The sequence below is a fragment of the Ceratotherium simum genome, chromosome 4, assembly GCF_057802395.1.
Source record: "Ceratotherium simum simum isolate JZ-2026a chromosome 4, ASM5780239v1, whole genome shotgun sequence".
NCBI lineage: Eukaryota > Metazoa > Chordata > Mammalia > Perissodactyla > Rhinocerotidae > Ceratotherium > Ceratotherium simum.
The window spans coordinates 93,478,282-93,503,022 of record NC_141903.1 but is presented as its reverse complement, the minus strand read 5'-3'; the positions used below and the strand labels follow the sequence as shown (position 1 = coordinate 93,503,022).

Here is a 24,741-nt window from a genome sequence, read left to right as displayed (position 1 = left end):
TGGCTGGTTGGTCCGTTGTTTTCAGCGGTGCCATAGCACGCAAATTATTCCACAGTGTCATCCAATTAAATTTGGGCAGGTATAGACTGAGGCCAGTCTCTGAGGTTTGTTCTGACCCCAGGAGGGCTGCTCTTAGCTGACTCTTTCTCTGGTTCTTTCTGATGAACTAGCTGGCTCATATTTAGTCTGTTGCTCTTAGTTAAGAAGAGCCATTGATTTCAAGAGGGCCTTAGGCGTGAGCTTACCCCTACTCTTTCAAATAAAGTAATTTCTTTGGGTAGAGCATCAGAGCTATCTTTTCCTATGGAACGCTCTTCCCCCTGGGCAAAACCCCTGAGCCACTGTTCTGGGTGGATGCTCCACCAGAGGTAGCCTCCGGTCATCTTGGCTTCGCCTCTCCCAGCGTGGACCCTGCATCCTATGAATGAGCTGGGGAAGGGCCATTGCAGGTGGAGGAGGAGGCAGTATTCTCAGCCTGTGGCACCACTAGGGCGGAGCCTCCATCCTGTGGGTGGGGTTGGCTGGAGAAAGGGAGCCTGGAACTCTTGGCTGGGCACACTTACCAAGAGGGAGCCCTGTGTCCTTCGCTGCACCCACCTGGAGTGAAGTCTCCCTAAAACTGAGGAAGGGAAGGAGCCAGTTATGGCTCAAATGCCGCAGACTCTCGCTATTAGATTTTCTTGAACAAATGTTTCCTCATAACATAAAATTTACCATCTTAAACCATATTTAAGTGTACAGTTCAGTAGTGTTAAGCATATTCACCTTGTTGTGCACCCAACCTCCAGAACTTTGTAAGCTTGCAAGATTGAAACCACACATGTTCAGCACTGGCTCCCACCCCACCGCACCCCTACCTTCTGTCTCTGAGACTCCAACAACTAGGGACCTCCCATAGAGGACTCATACGGTCTGTCTCCTTTTGTGACTGACTTGTTTCACATACATGTTTATCAAGGTTTATCCATAGCATTGTCTGAATTTCCTTTTTTTTTTTTTTTGAGGAGATCAGCCCTGTGCTAACATCTGCCAATCCTCCTCTTTTTTTGCTGAGGAAGACTGGCCCTGGGCTAACATCCATGCCCATCTTCCTCCACTCTATATGGGACACCGCCACAGCATGGCTTGACAAGCAGTGCGTTGGTGGGCGCCCGGGATCCGAACCTGCGAACCCCGGGCTGCCGCAGCGGAGGGTGCGCTCTTAACCTCTTGCGCCACCGGGCAGGCCCTGAATTTCCTTTTTAAAGCTGAATAATATTCCATTGTATGTATATAACCACATTTTGTTTATTCATCTCTCAGTAGACACTTAAGTTACTTCCACCTTTTGGCTATTGTGAATAAGGCTACTATGAACATGGGTGTACAGAATATCACTTTGAGACTGTACTTTCAGTTCTTTTGGGTGTATACCCAGAAGTGGAATTGCTAAATCATATAGTAATTCTATTTTTAATATTTTGAGGAACTGCCTTACCATTTTCCACAGCAGCTACACCGTTTTATATTCCCACCAGCAGTGTACAAGGGTTCCAGTTTCTCCACATCCTTGCCAAACCTTGTTGTTTTCTGTTTTTTTGATAATAGCCATCCTACGGGGTGTGAAATGGTATCTCGTGGTTTTGATTTGCATTGTCCTAATAATTAGCAATTTTGAGCATCTTTTCATGTGCTTGTTGGCCCTTTCTATATCTTCTTTGGAGAAATGTCTATTTAAAGCTTTTTTAAAATCTCTGTTTCAGCTCAGATTTCTTTTATCCAAGATATTGGAAGGCTTCCTCTGAAGCGACACTTTGGAAGGTAAGCTGACCATTTTAATTTTCAAAGAGCTGTTACTGTAATGTCCACTGAATATGTTATCTATTAGTTCAGTGTTATTCAACTCCTTTGTATTGTGAGTTGTAATGATTTATTCACAGTTTGTCATTTACTTGTACTTTTGTTTATATTATTAAATAAACTGGCTAAACGGTGAGCTCAGTGAAGGTAAACGAAAGGCTAGAGGATGTGGCTTCATAATCATCACTGTCACCATGTAATTTAAAGGCATCCCCCCTTTGGTTATTATTAATGCCTGCCTTATGAATCTGCAGATTTAAAATGGAAGCCCTGACGGACAGGGAGCCTGGAATGATAGACGCCGACAGTGGAGATGAAGCCCAGCTTATGGGAAGGCAGCCTGCAGAGGAAGCTCTGGGTGAACCCACTCAAACCACTGAACCCGAGACCTGGTCTCTTCCTTTGAGTCAGAACGGTGGGAGTGAACTGCCCGGCAGCCAGCCTCAGCCCTTTTCAGCCCAGGGAGATGTGGAAGAAGACGACGTGGTCATAGAAGACTATGAGAGCGACGGGACATAGAAACCAGCCTGCCAGCCACGTTGCTGCTGGACAGATTTGTATCAGTTTTCCTCCTTGGTACTTGAACAGAGCTAATACACTTTTCCCAGGAATCACAGCTTGTCAGTGCTTCAGTCTTGTGTTCCAGCACCAGGAGCTGCCTCTTCTGTCATCTTGAAGTAAATAGCAGATCATGCTTTCAAATAAGATCTTCATTTTGTCCTCTAGTATTTATTTAGTCTTGTGAGTGGTGTTGGGAGAGGAGGTCAGTGTGTATGAAGTGTGTTTGAACATTATGCCAGATATCAGAAAATGTGAAGGAATAATTCAGAATACAAAAACTTTACAGGGTTGTAAATATGCATTATGGAACAATTTAGTATGCAATTGTGAGTGTAAATAAACTTCGTGCCTTCTTCGCAGTTTCTCTCTGGTCTCTAGCTTCTCACATACCATTTTTCTGTGTTGTACAGTGGAATATTTTAGATATTTTTTGGAAAGTATTTACGTAATTTATATCAAAATTAAAATGTTGAATTTCTTTTTGTTCTCCTATCTTTTAATATTTCGTAACACGTACTCTCTGCAGTGTGTCATTGGGCATAGACCATGAATCTCCTTAATCCTTATCCAACTTCTCAAAAACTAGGGAAGGAAGCGGATGGCAGCCTTGCGGGGGTCGCCCTGCGGGGGGAACTCGGGGTTAGTCACACCCTGGGCTCTCTACGGCTGGCCGCGCGGGGCGGGGCGGACCCTCCTCTCCGCCCTCCTGGAGCCCCGCCCGTCGGCGCGGCGGGCGTGCGCGCTCCTCCGGCGGCGGCGCAGGTGAGGGCCCGCGGGCAGGTGCGCGGGCGGGGGCCGGAGCCCGGGCAGGTGCGCGGGCGGGGAGGGGGCCCGCGGGGTGGCGGCGCAGGTAAAGGCCCGCGGGCGGGGGCCGGAGCCCAGGCAGGTGCGGGGGTCCGCGGGCGGGGGCCGGAGACCGGCAGGTGCGGCGGGCCGGGCGCGGGCCTGGGCGGAGGCGGCGCCGGCCTGGCTTCACCCGGACGCAGGAGCCGCGAAGCCGCCGTCGTCCGGCGGTCCTGGGACGCGGACCTGGACGTCCGGCCCGACTCAGTTCCGGCCGTTTGGGCGGGATCTGGACGGACGGAGCGACGCTCACCCTTGGGGGGCGCCGGCCCCGGGGCCCGGCGAGGGGCTCGTGTCCCCGCGCTCGCGGAGGGAGGGCTGCCGGAGCTCGCGGCCGGACCCCGGGGCCCGGCCAGCGCGTCGCCCCCTCTCGGGCGGGCGGAACCCTGAGCCCCGCGCGGCTCCCGCCTCGGCCCGCGGTCCGGGGGGCCCTCCGGGAGCGCAGAGGAGGGGCTCCAGGTGTTGGGGCCGTGATGCGATACGGCCGACCGTCCCCTTCTAAAATCGCGTGTTTTGCTACTCCACGGTCTTCAGATACTTTCTGCTTTCTTGTTTGAGCTTTGATAGGTGGGATATTTCACATGAGCCACTTTTCACAGGTGAAGCCGAGTTGTCCATCACCTTTTCCACGAGTCAGATGAAGCCACGGGGTGTCCTGTAAGTGCGCGTCACGGATGCTGAGAGAGTATGTGAAACTTGCTCAAGTTATTTGCTGTGCTTGCCTTCTACTTTTCTTAGGAAAATGCATTTCAAGACTATAGTGGTACTGTGCATTTCTAGACTGGAAGCTTTCTTAGGCAACAGAGATAAAAGAGATAAAAATAGCTGCTAATTGCTATCATTTATAAAGCTCCTGTTTTGCACTGGGCACCGTGCGGGGACTGTCACGGTTAATTCTCTGAAATCGGAGGGCGCGGTCAGAAGACCACGGGAAGGGGGACCTCGCCTCCCTCTCCACCCGTCCCCAGTTACTGTGTCTAGTCTGTGGCAGTCCTGGGCATCTCCACCTGGAAGCCTGATGGGTCTCTCAGACCCTTCGCAGGCTGCTCTCCCCAGGCTGGGCTGGAGGGGTGAAGGCTGCTGGTGAAGTGATCTGGTGTCTGTGGTTTGCTTCAGAGTAATGGATGGCAGAGGGAATAAGGTAGGGGTCAGAGGAACCGAGCTGGCCATCAACTGATCGTGACTGAAGCTCTTTGATGGGTACGTAGGGGTCAGTAATACTATTCTTTCCCCTTTTTATTGTTTGAAAATTTCTATAATAAAAATTTTTTATTCCCTCCATCTAGAATTGGACCTCTTCTTGCTGTCTCCGCTGCCACCACCGTGGTCCGCTGGGTTACCTCAGTGGCCCCCTAGCCCGTCTCCCTGCTGCCCCCTGGTCTCCTGGAGCATCCTCTCAGCTCTGCATCCAGCAGAGTCACTCCTCTACTCAGAATCCTCTGGTGGCTTCTCATCTCTTGCCCAGGAAAAGCCAAAGTCCTCTCCAGTGGTTTTGAAGCCCCGATGATTCCCATGGCCTCAGTTCTGTTGCTTGCCGTCCTGTGCACTTTGCTGCCACATTGGCCTCTGTGCCTCAGTCGCTCTTGACTGTGCAGGGCACTCCTGCCTCCTCACGGCTTCTGCACTCGCCGTTCCATCTGCCTGGAGCACTTGCCTTGATGCCTGGTTCCTCCTTCACCTCCTCTGTTTCTGTATTCAGATGTCACATTCTCTGTGAGGACTTCCCAGGTCATTATATTTAAAATCGTAACGCTCCTTAGCATCTGATACATTTCATCTCCCTCCTCGGTCAGCTGTCATCCCACTGGAGTTTAAGCTCCATGCAGGCGGGGATTCAGTCGGCCCGTTCTCCGATACACCTTCAGCATGCCTGGGGCCTGGCAGGTGCTTGGTAAATATTCGTGGAGTGATAGGTCTCCATTTTACAAAGTAAAATAAAACAAAGCCTTAGGAATCCTAAATTGTTCAACACCGTAGAGGTAGGATTGTCCGTGTGACCTTCTCGGTACGAGAGCAGTGCCGGGTGCCCTGTGGGTCTTCTAGTAAGGATTCTGAGGGAGAAGTCCTCGTGCCTGAGGCCAGTGGTCACACTGCAGACGGTTTCCTCCTCTGCGTGTGGGTGTGCAGCTCATCGATGCCAGGAAGGAAAGCAACAGGTTTGTAAAAGTGCTTTTTCTGTGCTTTATTTTCAGGTGGATCGAACCCCCTCTAGGACGCTGAGTGTGTCCATGGCGACAGCAAGTCCCCTCTAGATCACAGCGGTGGACAGAGGGATGTGCTCGGTCATCGCTGCTGCTGTGTGCTATACTTTTGGGGAATCCTAACCTTCGGTGATTGTTTTCTCTGAGAATTCAGTTTCTCAAATCTAGTATCAAGTGCTGGTATTTAGAGTGGAAGAAGCAGCTCCCCTAAAATGACTTCCTGATTTAGGCAGGAAAGGCTCCTCGCCGGGGTGGCCCAGAGCAGGGTTGAGGTACAGAAAGCAAGGAGTGTGTGCTGACCCATCCAGTGTTGGTACGCTCAGACTCTTAGATATTTTGATTTAGATGTTTAAGGAAAGGACTCTACTTGGGATGTGTCAGCATCCTGTATTTTAAAATTTGGTCGCGTTTTCGGTTTTTACATTTTGTTGCTTACAGGACTCATAGATAAATTAGACTTATAAATGTTTCAATTCAGAGCTAAGATTTAAATTTTTGATTGCCCTTAAAATCACATAGAATGATGACTACATCCCTGGCTCACATAATTGTTAAACATATGTTTAAAATATACATATTTATGTTATCATTTTTACATATCATAATGGTTAGACGTGACCATGTTGGTTTCCTAAATGTGATCATTTGCTACTAAGTGAATAAAATCAGCATCACTGAAAGAATAACTAAGCATAAGTGATAACTTGAATCTTGGCCATAGGTGTAAAAATCACAAATGTCATCAAATGATGGAAGATCCAGGAACCGGGACCGGCGGTACGATGAGGTCCCCAGGGACTTGCCCTATCAAGACGGCACCTTGAGAACCCTCCAGTCTCTTCACAACAGTGAGCTGGCAGAGAGCGCTGATCCTTTGCCACCACCCCCTCTCCCGTTACAGCCACCGTTCGGCCCAGACTTCTACTCAAGTGACACAGAGGAACCAGCCATAGCGCCAGATCTCAAACCTGTAAGGCGCTTTGTCCCCGAGTCCTGGAAGAACTTCTTCAGAGGGAAGAAAAAGGACCCCGAATGGGACAAGCCGGTGTCTGACATCAGATACATCTCCGATGGAGTGGAGTGTTCCCCGCCAGCCTCTCCAGCAAGGACAAACCCCCGCTCAGCCCCCAGCTCCTGCAGAGACCCTTACGGAGGGTCGGAGGGAGCCTCCAGTTCCCGGAGAGAAGCTGATGCCCTGTTCCCCCATGACGCCTGCGGGTCTCTCAGCCGACACACACAGTCCGCGCTGACCTACAGCGAGAAGGTGGCGGAATATAACCTGAGATACTCCTACATGAAGTCGTGGGCCGGCCTGCTGAGAATTCTGGGGGTGGTGGAGCTGCTTCTGGGGGCTGGCGTCTTCGCCTGTGTCACCGCCTACATTCACAAGGACAGCGAGTGGTATAACCTGTTTGGATACTCACAGCCCTATGGCATGGGAGGCGTTGGCAGCCTGGGCAGCATGTATGGGGGCTATTACTACACTGGCCCCAAAACCCCCTTTGTGCTCGTGGTTGCTGGATTAGCCTGGATCACCACCATCATTCTCCTGGTTCTGGGCATGTCCATGTATTATCGGACCATTCTTTTGGACTCCAGTTGGTGGCCCCTAACTGAATTTGGAATTAACGTTGCCTTGTTTATTCTGTATATGGCTGCAGCCATAGTCTACGTGAATGATACCAACCGAGGAGGGCTCTGCTACTACCCATTATTTAATACGCCCGTGAATGCAGTGTTCTGCCGGGTCGAGGGAGGGCAGATCGCAGCGATGATCTTCCTGTTTGTCACCATGATCGTTTATCTTATTAGTGCGCTAGTTTGCCTCAAGTTATGGAGGCACGAGGCGGCTCGGAGACATCGGGAATACGCAGAACAACAGGAGGTAAGGAATTTCATAATCTTTCACTTGTTTTTATTTTTTTTCTGTTGTTTACTTCCTAGTTAAATATGTACAGTTCTCAAAGAATTTATAGAAGCCTTTTTTTTTAATCTGAAGTTCAAAAGTCCTAGCTCAGTGTCTGACATGCTTCACTGGGGTAGCTAGCCCACTGGGGTGTCACTGTTGTGTAACATGGCAAGTAGACACCAGACCTGTAATATAATATGTAGTTTGTTGTCTGACGCCCAAGGGGAAAACACGGCTACTGAATTTCTGCAACGATGAACAATAACGTGTTCAATAAAATAAACATCTCATCGTTAAAGTTTGAGAACAATCTCGAGTCTTTAGTATGGTAAGACAATAAAAAACCAGACATAATTTTTCAGTTACAGGAGGGAAGTGCTCATTTAAATCTGTTATGTGAGTCTTGCTTTCTTCCAGTGAGTTAAATAAAGTCAAGTAAGAATATGGTGAGCCACATTTGATTTTTTTAAGTATCGAGAGAGTGAGTTGTAACGAACATGCTCTGTGAAAACCTGCATGTTGCTGTTTCATCCTTATTTGGGGAGACGAGTGTTCGAAATTAGACCAGGAGCCCTGCTCTTGTTTTTATTTCTAGGATTTAACTAAGTAAATAAAAGAAGGAGGAGGAGAAGGAGGAGAACTAATAATAAGAATACCTGGAGGATAAGATCATGTAAAAGCCCTATTTAAAATTATTTTATTTGAATGGTAGCAAAAATGTTAGAGTCTGTTCAACTAGCTTCATTATACCCTGAAATAAGTTAATGTTTTGCTTTCTTCTAAGGAGTGTGTAGTAGAATTTCCTATGCCACGGAAATGTCAGTATTACCTTAATTTTTTTCTTAATTTTAAGTCAACTATCATGCATTTTTCTTTTCCCACTTTTCCAAAGACTTCCTAGATGCTACATAATTGCACGTGGTGTATAGGGCAAACTATAGATAAAAATGAAACCCTGTGCGTATTTACTCAATAACCTATTTATTTACTCACCAACCTGTATATGTTGTTTTTCATCTTTTGCGCGAATCTTATGCGTAATAACAAAAAACTTGACTAATTTTATAACAGGTACCTTATGTGTTAGACCGAGACCCTCAACGTGTTTCACTGTGATCCATACTCTCTTATCAAAAAATGTATTTATCTCACTGGAACTCAACATAGATTTAAGTTATTTCTAAAAACTTATCTCAGCACATTAAGCATATTTCCTAAATTTACATCTGTGTATACAAAGTAAAGAACTTTAAATTCTTTTCAGTGTGAAATCCAGATGGTGAAACATACACACTTCCTCATAATTGTATGTAAATTTAACAACAGAGTTCTTAATGTCATTTCAGAATTCTACATGACTGTGACTGTAATTATCAATATAATACTTTCATTTCTTTTCCCCTTCTCAACAAAAACTTGTTTCTATAGGACTTTCATAATGTGATTAGACTTGAATCGCTTCTGATGTTGGAGGTTGGCCCTGTTTGTATATTGCTGTAACTTCCTAAAAGTTAGAAGATGTAATGGCCTGTGGCTTTTTTCTATTAATTTTGTAGGATAACTTTCCCAAACCCTTTAATTGTGCAAGGTAATGGGACCCAAGAATAAATAAAATTTATTTATTTAAATAAAACTTACCTAGGTAGTTCAGAGCAACTTACTTAGTAGTCTTCCCCGTCTCCATATTTCCAGCTCTGCTCTCTGCTCCTGATTGACAGGGAATCAGTTATCCCTCCTCCTCTTGTTCTCCACTGGTCCGTCTGAACGTGGCCAAGAGGTCAGGAGGAACGTCCTTCAAGTAGCGAGTCTACCTCTGTAAAATTGAGATTGTGCTACAAGTGCAAATGGGTGAAAATATTTGCAAAGTAGCTTCTTTGACACACCTTTGAAAAGTCATTTCAACTCTTTTTGTTCCAGATAAGTGAGCCATCATTGCCATCGAAAAGGAAAGTGGTAAGAATAAAGTTCACATTTTATTTTATCTCTAAATTTGTTAAATACTTTTCTCTCTTGTCTGCTTATCTGCAGAGTAGATCATCTGTCTGTGAAAGTGTATCTGTGACATTGAGTTGATAATAGGACTTCCAGCTTTTTTCTAATACTAAAAGGACGGAATTGGATAAGGCTATTTATAGCATCTTCTAATTTTGTTAGATGACAGCTTATGCAAGTCAACAGTTGGTTCTCCATATATGTTTAAAATTTAATTTTTTTAAATGAAGGTGATTCTTCCAAACTTTCCTCAGTCTCTTTCAAGTTCTTTGCCACTTTTTTCTGTCCTTCTCACCTTGCTTTCAGATGCCAGGTTTTTTCAGGAAAGATATTCCTATTCCACACTTCACTGTGTGGTAGTAGGCAAGGTATTGTCAACTTTTGAAAAGCAAATTCGCCTGTTATTTTATCTCAAAACCAGTTTATTCAGGAATAGCTCAAAGAATTGCAGTTTGGGACGTGCATGCTGTCTTGAACCACAGGCAAATCCAGAGAACAAAGGAGGGGAGCTGCTTTTATAGAGAGAAAGGGGGAGAGAGAGAGACGCTGTTCTGACGTCCATTGGAGGAAAGTATCAGTTCAGGGCGACAATGGCTTCTCATTGTCTGGGCTGTTGCCAGGCGGGGAGAGAAATCTTCCTTCAGCAGTCAAGTGGCTGTACTTCCTGGGGAAGATGCGAGCCTGGGTCTCTTCCTGGCTGGCGTCATGGACGGTGTGATGGGGTGAGAGCTCCTCCTGCAGGCCGGCCCGGCCCAGTTTAGTTGCGGGTTCTTTCATTGATTTCCACAGTGTTTATCCTCCAATGCCTTGATTTCTTCATGGGTAAAATTGGAATAATAGTAACTTCTACCTCACAAGTTTGCTGAGAGGATTCAACAAGATGTTGTTATTACAAATATTTACATATATGTAATAATATATTTTAATAATGATCATTTTACCTCATAGTAAAGTTCTTTTTAAGATATTGGGCATTGTTTCTAAGCAAGAACTTGAGAATCCAGCCTTTGGGTTTGTCTGTTTCTTTGAAAAGGGCATAATTCACTTGGTTCAGAACTCGGGGGCGTCTGAGGCAGAGTCTTCTCTGGCCCCTGCCTCCCGCGGGGGACGTGTCCTCGCGTCTGTTTCCTCTCAGAGGTGCTGTGCGCAGAGTCGCTCTCCCGCCCTGGACACACGTGGGGGCCCAGCACCCACCGTCAGGGCCCTCATCTTTTCAGTCAACGAGACCTTTCTGAGACGTTCTTTCTCAGCACGGGAAGAAATTCCGCCTTCTCGCCCAGCTGCGCGGTACTGCCGCGTGTGGAAGCACCCATCTGTCTAACCGTGAGTGCGCGTGGAGGTTGTGTCCAGTCTCTCCCTGTTAAAAGCAGTGCTACGGCGAGTAACGTCGCACGTACAAGTATCTCCCATCCACACTGCCTGTCCTGTGGGGTCAAGTAGAGGTGTCACCAGTTTCCACTCCCCCACGCTGACCGCAGCAAGTGTGAGCACGTTTGTTGACGTGTGGGTCTGGTGGGTGAGGAGTGGCGCCTCACAGAGCTGTAATTTGCGTTTCTCTCTCAGGACTGAGGTCGAGCTCTTTTCATATTATGTTTGCACTTCCTTCTCTGCTACCGTCCCTTCGTTTCCCATCCGGTTTTTGTATTAGATGGCTAGTTTGCACAAGTCCTGTAAGTGCATACGTTGGGAAAAGACCTTTTATGAGGCTCTTTGTAGCCTCATTGTCTATGTTATAACACAAGTACTGTCTGAAGATGTTTCGTTGACGCTGAAATAAGGGCTTTATGAAGAGATGAATGGTGTGTCCTCAGGATCGTGATTGCTACATCAGTGTCGTCATTAATTCAGTCACTGAACAAACACGTGCCAGTGAGGCTGTGGGCCAGTGACGTGAACCCTGCAAGGAGTGTCATCTCTATGCTTACACACCTGGGGAAAGGAACAACACAGACGAGATTGGCACGGTGTGGTGTTGTAGGGAGGGGCTCGAGTCTCGAGAACTGTAAAATTAAATAATTTGCTTGGAGATTTGTATTTCTCTGACGTCTCTTGGGGAAATCAATTTGTGGATGAGAATGTCTCAAGTTCAGCATTGTTAATTGGTCGAGGCATCCTTTGGGATCTGTAATTAGACACATTTTTTAAAAGAGTCGGTTGCGTTGAATTATTTCTGACATGTACATGAAGTTGTCTGAGTCACAGGTGAGACGGCTCAGCAGCTTTGCTGGGATTCCTTTGGATGTCCACAAATCTGTAGAAATGGACAGAGCCGTCGGACCAGGCCAGACTGGGCAGGCGTGGGACAAGCGAGGCTGGGGGCGGCTGGTCCACGGAGTGTTGAGAGCGTCTCTCCCTGGGCAGCGTGGACCTAGTGCTACAGTCTGTGCACTTGGAGCGTGGGCCACAGGATTAGACAGACCCTGCTTTGGGGGGGCGGGGGAGGGCGTGTGTTGGCTTTTTGTTTGTTTGCTTTTGTTGTGCTTTGTTTCAGCTTCTGATTCCCTTGTGTCCAGTGAGTTTTATGTTCACTTATTCAGCATTCATTGCTGTCGGGATGTATGCTTCAGTTAGACTTGTTCCGATGATCAGAGTAAGCTAAGTGGACGCTCGCTCTTACGATGACCTGAAATGGATGACAGTTGTTGCCTTTAGGAGGGCAGCTGGCTACATGGTGGCCGGGGGAGGGGGTGGGGAGACACACGGGATGGGACACGTACTTTTCATTGTGTTCCCTTCTGCACCTTTTGAATTATATAGCATGGGTTTATATTACGTGTTCAAAATTTTTTTACGTCTTTAAAAAATTAACTTAAAGTCCTCATCTCCAATATTGAGATAAGCAATAGAAGGCTGATGTTTAAACAATTAATAACACTGGCCCTTCGTGTGAGATTTAAGTACGATTTCGCTAGCTTACCCTATGGGCTGCCTTCCAGTGTTAGTGCAGAGACGGGAGTCAGTTTGACCACATGGAGAAGGCAGTCTTCCCAACTGGGAGTCACCAGAGGGTGGCTTGGCAGATCATTGCCAACACCCTCATTCAAGATTGCCAGTATTGCCTTAAAACACTGGTAAATCCTGCTCCCTCAGAGGGACTGACCAGGAGACTCATAAATTGCACCGAATTGCTACGTCGCAGCCCAGTGAGAGTCCTAAGATATGTTCACTGCAGGGAAGATATCAAGTTGAAAAAGACTTTGATTTAGAAGATGGATCAGGATTAGAAAGACTGTTTATAATGGAAAAGGGGCCCGAAACCTTATTTATGAGGAAATTCAGTTTCTGAAAGCTGACTCTTATTAACAGGTGATCTCGAGATATGATGTCAAGGTTAACAAGTCAGTGCTCACGTTAGGAAGGATGTGTCAGGACATCCTCGGGGGCAGAAGAGAAGGAGCTGTTTGCTTGGTGGTGTTCACCGCAGTGCACTTGGTAGAAGCTGATTGCCCAGCGCCAGGCTGGATGGCGCTGTCTCGCCGTGATGTGGCAATGGCGCTCATTCTTGGCCAGGGTGGAATTTACAGGCTTCCTGGTCGGTCCCTTTGAGGTGGTGGGGTTTACCGATGGGATTAAGTGCAGAGTAGAGTTGACCTGAAAGGCCTGGACGGATTGGAGGAAGTTGCCCCAAATGATAAGGTGGTCAGTGTCATCGGTGAGAATGTGGCTGGAGCAGGTGGGACACGGTTAGGAAGACCTGCCAGAGAGCAGACCTTTCAGGTCTTTCAGGCCTCCCTAGAAGGTGGGTGCCCAGTGTGTCCAGGGTGCATTCCCGGGTCCCAGATCCTGAGACGTCCTGGAGTGGTCAGGAATAACTAAGTTTTCAGTCCATCAATCCAGTGAACTTCTACTCTTTCAAGACATGGGAGCTGAATGCAAAGCGCATCCTTTCAAAAGCCTCTTTTCCTGCATATTTAGGTATATTCCAGAGCAGCCCTCCGTAAGAGGGAATCTCATGATTTAATGAGGAACCTCTATTGGACTTCTCAACCAGAAAATTACAGAAAACGTTGGCTCTCCATCTTCTCGTTGGGTATGGTTTTCACCCGCTTCCTTCCTCGTCCTTAGCAGGGAAGAACTGGCGGACTGTCACAGGAGAGGCAGTGCAGCCTAATGAAGAGAAAATACACCTTGGACTCAGGCAGATCTGAGTTTGAGTACTAGGTCAGCTGCTCAGTAGCTCTGGGACCCTGGGGAGATCACTCACCCTCTCTGAACTTGTTTCCTGTCCCTCGTTTGGAACTACCTATGAGGCTGTCCATTCTTGTTTTGTATTTTAACGAACACAGTTTTTAAAAAGCAAGTAAGATCATTTTAAAAAGAAAAAATATACAGACATAAACTAAGATCAAATAGAGACAGAAACAAATTCTTATAAATCCCCAAGAGCTGAGCAAGTCTTTTCCAAGCTAGAAAAGCCAGAATGGAATCTCAGCACCAGCAGAGATGATGTGGGTTTGGGATCAGGGCCTGTGCCTCGTTACCTCGTGCACTCAGCGGAGGAGGGTCAGCAGGGGGGCATGTGCTCACTTACACACGTGTCCCCCCTCCCTGTTTCTAACTCAACAGCTATTTGTCCAGCTCATTTTTAATTTGAAAAGCTTAGTAATTATATCCATAGCATTTCTTATCCCATTGCTTGATCACTTTCTCTTGCCTCACAATGAAGCTTTTCTGATATCTGCTGATGAGACTAGTTTTTGCCTGAAGTGAGATCTGGGCGTGTGTTTGTAATCAGGGGGCTGCTGGGCGTGGTCCGTCTCTGCTGGCCCACCGAATCCTTCCCACGAATCCCTAAGCAGGGTTTGGTTCATGGTCTAGTGTCTAGTTTCAGATTTTTTTTTCCCAATAGGGTTTTCTGAATTGATGATCAGTGAGGTTCACCCCAAAAAAGTGGGAAAAAATGTTAAGAGCATAAAAACAAAAAAGTTTAAAGCAGATAAAATAGTCTATGTGGAAATATTCTGACTTCTTAAAACTCCCTTTTTATATGAAAAGGTAACTCTTGGAATTAGGGCTGTGCAGGTAAGGAAAATGAATAGTTCCTCCATGAAGAATTCTACCCGGGGCACAAAGCCTCCGTGTGACTCCCTGGGCAGGGTGCATGAGTAGAAGCAGGAAATCCGAGTCTGCAACACCCGGGGGTCGGCTCGTTCCAGGCGCCTTCCTCAGCAGCAGTGAGAATGGAACGTTAGGTATTTAGAAGCGAAAAAGGGATACCATGAAATAGAAACCAACTTATTTCAGCCAAAAAGTTTCCCTAATGTTGAAAACCATGATTATTTTGAAGACTAAATATGTAAAAATCTGTCTGGATGGAGAACTGGTGGAAGACAAAGCAGAAAAGACACAAATTCAGGGCGTGTTCCCCAGAGACGCCCGTGTGACCTCGTTGCCTCGGGGTGTTCTGCTCCCCACACGCATTCTGGATGGGGGGCCATGGCAGGGGGGCAGCTGTCTGCAGCCGGCAGTCTGGTGCCCTCCCGCCCCCAGGGGTGCAGCCTCTCCTCTGCATCCTGCTGCCTCTGGCGGATCCGTGGTGAGTTCAGAGCCAGTGGTCTTGAGAAGAGCTCGGGTTAGACCAAACCTCCAGGGCAGCCCCAGAGGTGGGGACACCGGGGAGCAGAGGATGGTAAATGCCGCCTGGCAAGATTCTAAAGCCGTGTTTGTATTGTTTCATGGAGGAGGCCGCCCCCGGGTACTCTGAGCTTAGCTCACAGGGTTATGAGTGCGAAGGCCCAGGGCCAGGGAGGGGCTTCCTGCCCTGACGGGGACTCAAGGGCCACGTGCCAGCTGGCTGTCCTCTGCACTGTGGCGTTGTGGCCAGCGCAGACTCCTCTCTCGTGTGCTACCAGAACTGCAGGGAACTTGAGGAGTGAGTGACACACATTTAGGTAAACCGGCCTCCTCGTATGACTCCCTTCAAGTATCAGTGAGGCAAAAAGTTCTGCGTTGTAATCGTGGCTTTTGCACTTGACAGCTGTGAGAGCTTGGAGAACGTACTCAACCTCTCTGAACCTTACTCCATTTTGTAGAGAATGGAAATCTCTCTCCTGGCATCCCCCAGCCTCACCCACTTGGCTGGTGTTCTGGGCACCGCCCCCTGGGCTCCCCAGCAGTCTCTGCCCAGCCTCAAAGCTGAGCATCCACCTTGGCCTGCCCGTTCTAGAGGGTTCCCCTGGCGCCACTCCTACTCCCCTTGGGTCGGCTCCTTAGCTCTTAAGGCCTGTCCTGCTGCTTCCTCCTGGGCCATTTCCTCTTCCCCTCTTCTGAATGCTTATACTGAAAAGGCCTGGAGGGACTCTCTCAGGGTCACCTGACCCTCCCCGCAGCCTGGATTCTGTAGCCTCCAGGGACTCCCAGCTCAGGGCCCCAGGCGGGCGGGTGACAGACACCAAAACCTCTGCTCTGGGTTTGCCGCTGCCCTCCAGGGGATGAGCACAAGTTTCCCTCTCTGACTGCTCACTGGCTCCTTGTAAGTTATTCATCTCCAGTCCCTCTGTCGTTTTTCTCTTTCCATTGATGTCGACTTGTCCCATTTTCCTCTCTGAATTTCTTTTTTTTTCCGGTGAGGAAGATCAGCCCTGAGCTAACATCGATGCCAATCCTCCTCTTTTTGCTGAGGAAGACTGGCCCTGGGCTAACATCCGTGCCCATCTTCCTCTACTTTATATGGGACACCGCCACAGCATGGCCTGACAAGTGGTGCATTGGTGTGCGCCTGGGATCCGAACCTGCAAACCCCGGGCGGCTGAAGCAGAGCGCGCACTTAACCGCTGCGCCATGGGCCGGCCCTGATTTCTCATTTCGAACTACATTTTTTATTCTCTTACAGTTAGTTGGGGTATAAATCCTAAGTAAATAAAGCCCTTAAGACCCCATGTTTCCGTTCCGTCGTCCACCTGTGACACGTGCACGTAGGTCCCTGTCAGGTCCTCCCCTCCCTCGACGTGGTTCCCTCCGGCTCTTACAGACACGTCCAGGGCAGCTTTGTGACCAGGGAGCGTGGAATTCTGAAGGAAGTGTTCATTGCTGTTTCCTCCTGCCCCTCCCCCCCATTTTCTTCTAAAAATAAATTTAGGTTGTTGTTGTTTTCTTCTGCCGCTGTTTATAAATAAATCCTCTTGTTCTCCCTAACTGTAGTGTGAAATGACCACCTGTGATGATAGACAGAGGGACCAAGAAGTTAATTTCAAAGAATTGAGAGCAACAAAAATGAAACCTGAGCTGCTGAGTGGACACATCCCCCTGGGCCACATCCCGAAGCCCATCGTGATGCCCGACTATGTGGCGTGAGTGCCCTCTCGAGTCCTCAGGTGGATGTTGAGAGACCGCGTCTGGGCCTGTCTTTCCACGTTAGTGGTCTCCGCTTAAACCCACGTAACTGTGAGCAGTCGTCTGTTGTCCAAGAGGCAGAGTTGAACTGAAGCCGCAACAGTGATGCACGACACCCGCTGAGCGGGTGTCCCATTCAGCTTGTTGTCATGAACCAGCAGTCACTTTGGTTTGCTTCTTCCTCAGGAAATACCCCTCGATTCGCACGGACGACGAGCGGGAGCGCTATAAAGCCGTGTTCCAGGACCAGTTCTCCGAGTACAAGGAGCTCTCTGCGGAAGTTCAGGCCGTGCTGAGGAAGCTGGACGAGCTGGACGCCGTGATGGGCAGACTGCCACGTCGTTCGGAAAACCAGCAGGTCAGTGCCTGCAGCTGCCTGGGGGGCTCCGAGAGTTAGCAGGAGGGTAGGAGCCGACCTTTCTTGAAATGTGGAGAAGCCATAACCACCTAGGTCTGCTGTCGGTATGTAGGAGAGTTATTTGAGATCTTCCAGGTGACTAGTCAGGGTTACAGTTCAAACTCTGTGACTTAATATCTTTCACCTCCAATTATTAAGCAGCATTTTGTTTTCTTGTGTAAGTAAAATATAAATTTGCCTAAGATACACACTGAGTCAATCAGGGTCCCAAAGGAAACAGACAGCACCCTCAGACTAAGATCATTTGAGGGGGTTTATTCACAAAGGGGTGGGCACGTGTAGGGGGGCCACCAGGGGCCGTGCATCCTTCAGTGAGTTTTAGTATATCACAAAGTCGTACAACCATTACCACTCTAATTCCAGAACATTTTCATCACCCAAAAAGAACCCCATACCCATTATGCATTACTCCCCATTCCTGCCTCTCTTCGACCACTGACGATGGCTAATGTCCTTTCTGTCTGCAGGGATTTGCTTGTTTTGAACATTTCGTATAAATGCAGTGATATAATATGTGGCCTTTTGTGTCTGGCTTCTTTCACTTAGCATAATGTTTTCAAGGTTCATTGATGTTGTAGCAGGAATCAGTGCTTCATTCTTTTTTGTGGTGGAATAATAATATTATTCCATTGTATGGATAGACTACATTTTGTTTATCCACTTATCAGTTGATGGGCATTTGGGTTGTTTCCACTTTTGGCTCTTGTGAATAATGCTGCAGTGAACAATTCTGTGTAATACCCTGTCCTTTTTAGGGGCTGGCCCGGTGGTGCAAGTGGTTAAGTGCACGCAGTCCACTGTGGTGGCCTGGGGTCCACCGGTTCGGATCCTGGGCACACACCGACGTACCGCTTGTCAAGCCGTGCTGTGGCGGCAACCCATATAAAATGGAGGAAGATGGGCACAGATGTTAGCCCAGGGCCAGTCTTCCTCAGCAAAAAGAGGAGGATTGGCAGATGTTAGCTCAGGGCTGATCTTCCTCACAAAAAAAAAAAAAAAAACACCCTGTCCCTTTTAAAGAGGATGTATTAGTCTAATCTATTACAGTGTGCACCGCATAACGACCTTTCGAACAATGGACCACATATACGACAGTGGTCCCATAAGATTGATACCACATAGCCTAGGTGTGGAGTAGGCTCTACCGTCTAGGTTCGTGTAAGTACACACTATGGTGTTCACACAATGATGAAATCGCCTAACATCGCATTTCGCAGAACGTGTTCCCGTCATTAAGTGACTCATGACTGTGCTGGTGTAACTAAAATTTCAAAAGCTCATACACTGTTCTAATAAATGTCAAACAAATTTATGTATATGTAATATGTATACATACTATATATATATATTCTTCTCCTGAGACCCGTATTCATCGAGCATCCTTGTTTTGACCACAGACTTTTTTTTTTGTTTTTTTTTGGTGAGGAAGATTCGCCCTCGGCTAACATCTGTTGCCAGGCTTCCTCCATTTTGTGTGTGGGTCTCCACCACAGCATGGCTGATGAGTGGTGTAACTTCGTGCTCAGGAACTGAACCCACGAACCTGGGCTGCCAGAGCAGAGTGTGCCAAACTTAACCACTATGCCACTGGGCTGGCCCCTGACCACAGACTTTTAAGTGCACGTTTACATCAGTTGTAGTTATCAGCTCTCTAAGCCAAAAGTGTAGCACAGTGACATTCTCCCCATCCCAGAGCGAGGGAATGGTGTTGGCTAAGAGATGCCAGTACCAGGAAGTGGGAGAAATCCAGCAAATACTGCAGGTCAAGGGTCAGGTGGTACATTTGGAAAGCAAGCAAGGTGCAGGGGTCCAAGAAGGGTGACCAAGTTCAGAGGCCCTCGGGAGTGAGGAAGGAATGAGAGCCCGGGAATGTGGATCAGCACAGGGTGGGAGGAGCGAGCTGGCTGGCAGACTCGAGGCCGGGAAGCCCGCCCGTGACGTGCAGTCTTTGAGCCCAGGCCCAGTGGTCTCTAGTTTGAGGCTTTGTAGGAGTGGGCAAGGGCTCGGGCTGCGGGAGGGTCCTGATTACAGTGGGTGCTGAGAGATTGAGTCCCCGTGGTACTTCCACACAGGATCAACAGGAGTCATTTCCTCTCGTTTTTAGTACAATGTGACAAGTAAGTGGCCAAACAGGGCACAGGTAGTCTGGTCCTCATCTAAAGTAGAAATGCCGACTGTCTCTTAGGAGTTGACCTCGCGTCCCCGCAGGCTGAGCTGTGCCCTGGGCAGGAGTCCCCACACAGCCCCAGGGCGTGTGTCAAAGCCCAGGGCCGCGGGGGCGGGAGGGGACAGGTTCTCTCTCAAACCCGACTGTGTACCCTTGAAAAATTAAACAATCACCTGACTTTTCTAAGTCCATAAAATAGGAATACTGCTCAAAATAATCCCTCTGGTCCTCACTCTCTCAAATTCAGTTTCTGTGACAGACCGCGGGGCTGGCTTGACAGCTCTCCCCTCTGCCTGCGGCCCCAGCACAGCTCCCGGCCTGGGCAGTGGTTCACACCGAGCCCAGGACCTGTCACAGAGGTGACCGCTGCGTTACCAGGGGCCTCTCACTGCCAGCAAACGATCAAAACACAGCGATGCTCACGATCTTAGTGTGTAAAAGACATCATAGAATTAAAATGTACTGCGAAGAGGATGTGGGTAATCGATGGCAGTGTCCTCAGGGGAAGCTTTTAGAACCATACATTATTACATTTGATGTTTTATTTAGCATAGGTTTTATGGATAAATGAGGGCCTTGCTCTGGTAACCTGTTCTCTTTGGATAGACAGTTGGACCCCTTAACACATTTCATATTTATTGTAAAACGTAGAATAAACTTAGAAGGAACCTTATATTACCTATTTTCACAAGTTGATTAGTCTCAGTCTCTTAATCCCAATACCTGATAACTTGCAAAAGAACTTTCCAAAGGGGGTGAAAAACGACGATTATAGCTAGCGTGGTTGTCATGCACCAGCACCTTATAAGGATCGTTCCGGGTACGTGAGCCTCTCACAGCCTCTGAGGTAGTTGTGGTCATTGTTTCCATTTTACCCATAAGGGAACTGAGTCTTGGGGTAAAGAGGGTTACACGCTGGCAGGCTGCGGCCCGGGACTCCGTTCTGGGTTTGCTCAGGCCTTTCTCTCGTCCCCCCAACCCCCAGTGCCTGGCAGGCAGCAAGCCCCCAGATGTTCGTCCAGTGAGTTGAATCTTTGTGTGTGAACATTTTCATTATAGTCTTAGGTAGAAATTGTTTCCTGTTCTAATTCCCCCTCTACTCTGAGACATTCTTAAGAGATGATCTGAGTAAATGCAAGTATTTTAATTCAGACGTATGATATGTTATTTTTAGGAACATGAGAGAATTTCAAGAATCCATGAAGAGTTTAAGAAAAAAAAGAATGTGAGTAAAACAATTTTCTTCCAAGTACGTTCTCATCCAGGTACAGTGGTGACAACTGACAGACTCTAGATTCTTTTAGCTGAAGTAGTTCTTCTTTTGTATTTCTTAAGATGCTGCTTGTTAGGGAGGGAGCATGGATGGCTGCTGGGCGCCTTTCTTCTCATCTCTGTCCTGAGTTCACCTGCCCCATCCTGACTTAGCAGCCCAGGGAGCGAGCGCCCACACACACTTCCTCACCTACAGTTCCTTCGGGAAGATGAGTTACCTCACGCCTGTCTGACTCCAGCCTTAACTTAGTTGCGCACATCGGTAGAGCTGGAGAGAGCTTTCTGTACTGATTACTTACTTTTTTACATATTTTACTAAAGTTAAAGGTGCCTCAGCTCTCTGTACTGCCCACTCGATTTTGCTGTCAACCTAAAACTGTTCTAAAAAATAAAGTCTACTGAAAAATGTAGAGAGCTTATCTGTTCTTATTTGGCAGATTTTGAAATCTGCAGGAAAATCTGCCTTGAAGGGTCATTTCTAGGCGATAATGTATGTTTCTGTGTTTTTCACTGAGGAAGCCAGAGGCTGAAATGATGGCTGTGTTTCTTTTCCAGGATCCTACATTTCTTGAAAAAAAGGAACGCTGTGATTATCTGAAGAATAAACTTTCTCACATAAAGCAAAGAATTCAAGAATATGATAAAGTAATGAATTGGGATGTCCAAGGTTCTTCTTAAACCTTATTCGAAACCACTTTTTTATATCAGTCAATATTTATTTACTGTCTTTTCTCTGCTGGACCCTGTGATGGAGAAGCAAGTGCTTCCTGAAGCAGCTCGGACGGGTTTAGCTGGTGTGCAGTGTGCAAACAGGACGGCTTCACTTCAGAGGTTTCAGAACAAATTCAGGTGTCTAAGAATGGAGGGAATCCCGTATGCATCTCTGTACCTGTTAAAAGACAACGCCATTTAGAGATCACGTCCTCACGGTGTGATGAGCAAGTGGACTGTCAATGCCAGTGCTGCTTTCTCCTTTTTCGTTCAGGCCGATTCCTAGGATTTTTCTAGGACAAATTTCTCTTCCTAGCCAAAGGTCTCATTTCTTCCCTTGAAGGGTTTGAATCCGAGATCAACACTTTCGAGCCTCATGAATTTGGGAAGGTTGCTTCATCTCCCTGTGCCTCTTCCCCTCATCTGTGAAATGGGGCTGAGTGTACCTACCTCGTGGGGTTATTAGGATTGACGTGAGTTAATATTCGTAAAGTCCTCAGAACAGGGCCTGGCTCGTTACAAGCACTACGTGAGTGTCTGTGAAGTCTACAGAAGTGTTTGTGAGATGAATCAACTGCCGAGAATAAGTCTCGAGGAAGGGTCCTTCGTGAGCAAGCCCAGCCAGCTAACCAACAAGCCACGTATCTCATGACTTTCCTCTTTGTGCTGTTGATAACCTCTAACCACTGAGCCTTAGGCAGATGCTTCCCTGTGGTTCTGCACCCGCAGCCGTGCAAGGCAGTCTTCGTACCTTTAATCAGTATCACTGCACACCTGTCTCCGCATCCCCCAGCCCAGCCGGTCCTGTGCACACAGAACAGGAGGATGGTTGAGTTTGTTGCCTTTTCGGTCCTGTTTGGACATCCATCCTAAGGCCCCCGATGTTACATTTACTTAGAATCTGCCTTTGATTTATTGGGGTGCTTCATCTCCCCAAGAATTATCTTGCCTTTGGGGCTTTATTCATGAGAAATGTTTTATTTTTATTAGTATGAACAATGACCTGCCTAAAACAATGTTTTTAAAAAATCATTGTTATTGGCTCCTATTCAGCATCTATCTTGTAGATAATTTCCAAGGTGTAGAAATATAATTTCTCCTTCATATAGCTGCCATTCAAACAATTAAAGTTCAAAGAATTTTCTAGAGTGATGAAACCAAAGAAAAGCATATGGAAAAGCAGAGGCTTAAAAAGTGTTGGTTACTGAATGAACATCCTAGTTTTTCTTTGTCAGTGAAATCTTATTTAGTGTTTATTGTTAATATTTTAGTTCCTTGGTTCTCAGCTTAGGTCCCGAGAGTCTTAAGAGGTGACACCAAGGGAAGCAAGGCCCCTCTGGAAGCTCCCCAACTGGAACAGCTTCACTTTCTGTCCCCATGTGAACTTTTCACTTAAGAAAAATGCCAGTGCTTAAAAAAAAGAAGAAATAATACCTTTTTGGTAGACTGTAAAGAGTTAGATTAGTATTGAAATGAAGTGTTATGGAAATTTAACTTTTCGAAACTGTTTTTACTACGGTTGTAAATGTGGTCTTTGAAGACCAGTGTTGTAACACTGATGTTAGACGTTTGTGTCCATGCCGAGGCGCGCCAACATTTCAGTTACCTCTAGCTTTGTGTGTGTGTTTATTGTCTGCTTTTCTAGCATTCCTGTGTTGACTGGGCATGTTCCTGAAAATAGTTTCCATTATTAGAAAATAAACTGGAAAATCACTGAAAACCTGTGGGTCATGCTGTTCAGGTGACTGTTTCCTCCTCCCCACTTATTTGCAGGAATTCAGAGTCAAGGCCACGGTGTTGGTTTCCTCAGGCTGCCGTACAAAGTGCCACAAGCTGAGTGGCTTACAAAGACATTGACTGTCTCACAGTTCTGCAGGGTAGAAGCCTGAAATCAAGGTGTCAGCAGGGCCCTGCTCCTCTGAGACCTGTGGGGGAGCCCTTCCTGGCTCTGGGGGTTTGCTGGCAATCTCTGGCTTATGTGTCACCCCAGTCCTCCGTCTCCACGTGGCCTTCTCCCCGTGTCTCTGTCTTCACATGGCCATCTTCTAGTGAGGACACGGTCATGGTGAATTAGAGACCCACCCTCTCCAGTATGACCTCATCTTAACTGATGACACCTGCAGAGACCCTATTTCCAAATAGTGTCACATTCTGAGGGACCAGGGGTTGGGACTTCAACATATCTTTTTTGAGGGGACACAGGTCTACCCATAACAGCCCCCCTTGGCAAGTTGTGAGGTTCAGAAGCACTGACACTTTGAATTTTCTTTCTTCTACCAGACTTGAACATGTGTTCTAATCGAACGTTAATATGAAAATGTGTCAGGATGTCTAACACGAGAGAGGAGGGAAGTGCGTATTCTTCCCGCGCTCGTTGGCCAGTTGTGGGCCCAGCGTTTTTGTTGGCCTGGTGCTGTCCTGGCGTTGAAGACGGAGTCGTCAGTGGGACAGGTGCAGACCCTGAGGTCGAGGCCCAACAGGACAGCTGAGTGAGAATGCAAGGGGTTGGTGATGAAGGACGCACTAGAAATGGTTTGTGTCTTGGACCTGATGTTGACATGCGCCAGTGTTCAGAAGATAGTATAGGAAAAGTCTATGATTTTTCTGACTCGCACCTTTTTTTAAAAAGCTATTGTAGAATATTTTTAAAAGGAAAAAAACTAATGAGTATAAACGCTTAGAAAATGCAAGTCCCACCACTATCAATTCCACTCTCTGTTGGTAAATACTGTTTGGAGCACATCCTTCCAGTCTTTTTTATGATACATATAATCATTTAAAAATTGTCTCTTTTAATACTTTAAGTGTGTTTTTAAAGAAGGGCGTCTGAGAGGCTGCGCCAGCGTGAGAGAGCAACTCTCCCGCGGTGGAGACGCTGGGGCCGTCCCAGGGAGGAGGGGGGAAGGTGGACCTCAGAGCGCGCCACAACCAAGACCCCATTACTGACAGTGACCCCGACAGATGACCCTCTCTGAGCATCAGCCTCCTCTGACGTGGGGATGCGATGCTGCGTGATGAAACTGCTGTGAAGATTCAGTGGAACAGTGTGTGAGATACAGGCAGATGCTTGCTCAGTGGATGGTGGCTAGGTATTCAAAATATACTTGTCACTGAGTTGGATCATGAGTTGGCTATTTGAAAAGTAGAATATCGAAATGACTATTTAATAACAATGATAAAAGGCTTGTTCAGAAAGCATATAGGTAATATGTATTTGTTGTAGAAAATTTAGAAAATGAAGATAAGCTCATACTCTTCCAAAAAAGCACACAAATAAAATTGCCTATAATTCGACCCCAGAGATAGTCACTGTTAACCTTTTGGAGCATATCTTTCCATTCTTGTCTTACTCAGGTATATATTTATGTAAGCATATTATATAAAGAAAGAGTTTTGCTATTTACAAAATAAATTTATTATATAGTATGTTGTGTTTTGCATTTTAATTAAGAATTAATAAAACTAGATCATGTAATTTTTCTGAATTCAGAGTTAT

The 24,741-nt window shown here is 47.0% G+C and overlaps 2 protein-coding genes across 13 annotated transcripts in view; both read left to right on the top strand.

The window, feature by feature from the left end:
- RAD17 (RAD17 checkpoint clamp loader component) overlaps positions 1 to 2,878 on the top strand; it is a 30,076-nt gene extending 27,198 nt beyond the window's left edge. For 2 of the 3 annotated variants that reach the window (XM_087430237.1, XM_087430239.1), the window contains exons 16-17: positions 1,743 to 1,800; positions 2,094 to 2,878. In XM_087430237.1, the coding sequence (XP_087286363.1) occupies positions 1,743 to 1,800; positions 2,094 to 2,358 (323 nt within the window). In that variant the 3' untranslated portion in view covers positions 2,359 to 2,878. Of the gene's footprint in view, positions 1 to 1,742; positions 1,801 to 2,093 lie in introns of those variants that run through there. The other variant, XM_087430238.1, reaches the window with a different exon arrangement.
- A 317-nt stretch (positions 2,879 to 3,195) lies between these two features.
- Positions 3,196 to 24,730, top strand: MARVELD2 (MARVEL domain containing 2). 10 transcript variants are annotated; one of them, XM_087430229.1, is made up of 10 exons: positions 3,403 to 3,900; positions 4,360 to 4,443; positions 4,530 to 5,134; positions 5,436 to 5,573; positions 6,166 to 7,329; positions 9,271 to 9,306; positions 16,486 to 16,634; positions 16,864 to 17,035; positions 20,437 to 20,487; positions 21,090 to 24,730. In XM_087430229.1, exons 5-10 carry the CDS (start codon positions 6,181 to 6,183, stop codon positions 21,210 to 21,212), a joined length of 1,680 nt encoding a protein of 559 aa, XP_087286355.1. In that variant the 5' UTR covers positions 3,403 to 3,900; positions 4,360 to 4,443; positions 4,530 to 5,134; positions 5,436 to 5,573; positions 6,166 to 6,180; the 3' UTR covers positions 21,213 to 24,730. The 10 variants fall into 10 exon arrangements, with proteins under 10 accessions (XP_087286362.1, XP_087286355.1, XP_087286357.1 ...); XM_087430231.1 differs by having other exon boundaries at positions 3,403 to 3,928; positions 4,530 to 4,971; XM_087430228.1 differs by having other exon boundaries at positions 3,403 to 3,928.
- Positions 24,731 to 24,741: the final 11 nt, after the last annotated feature.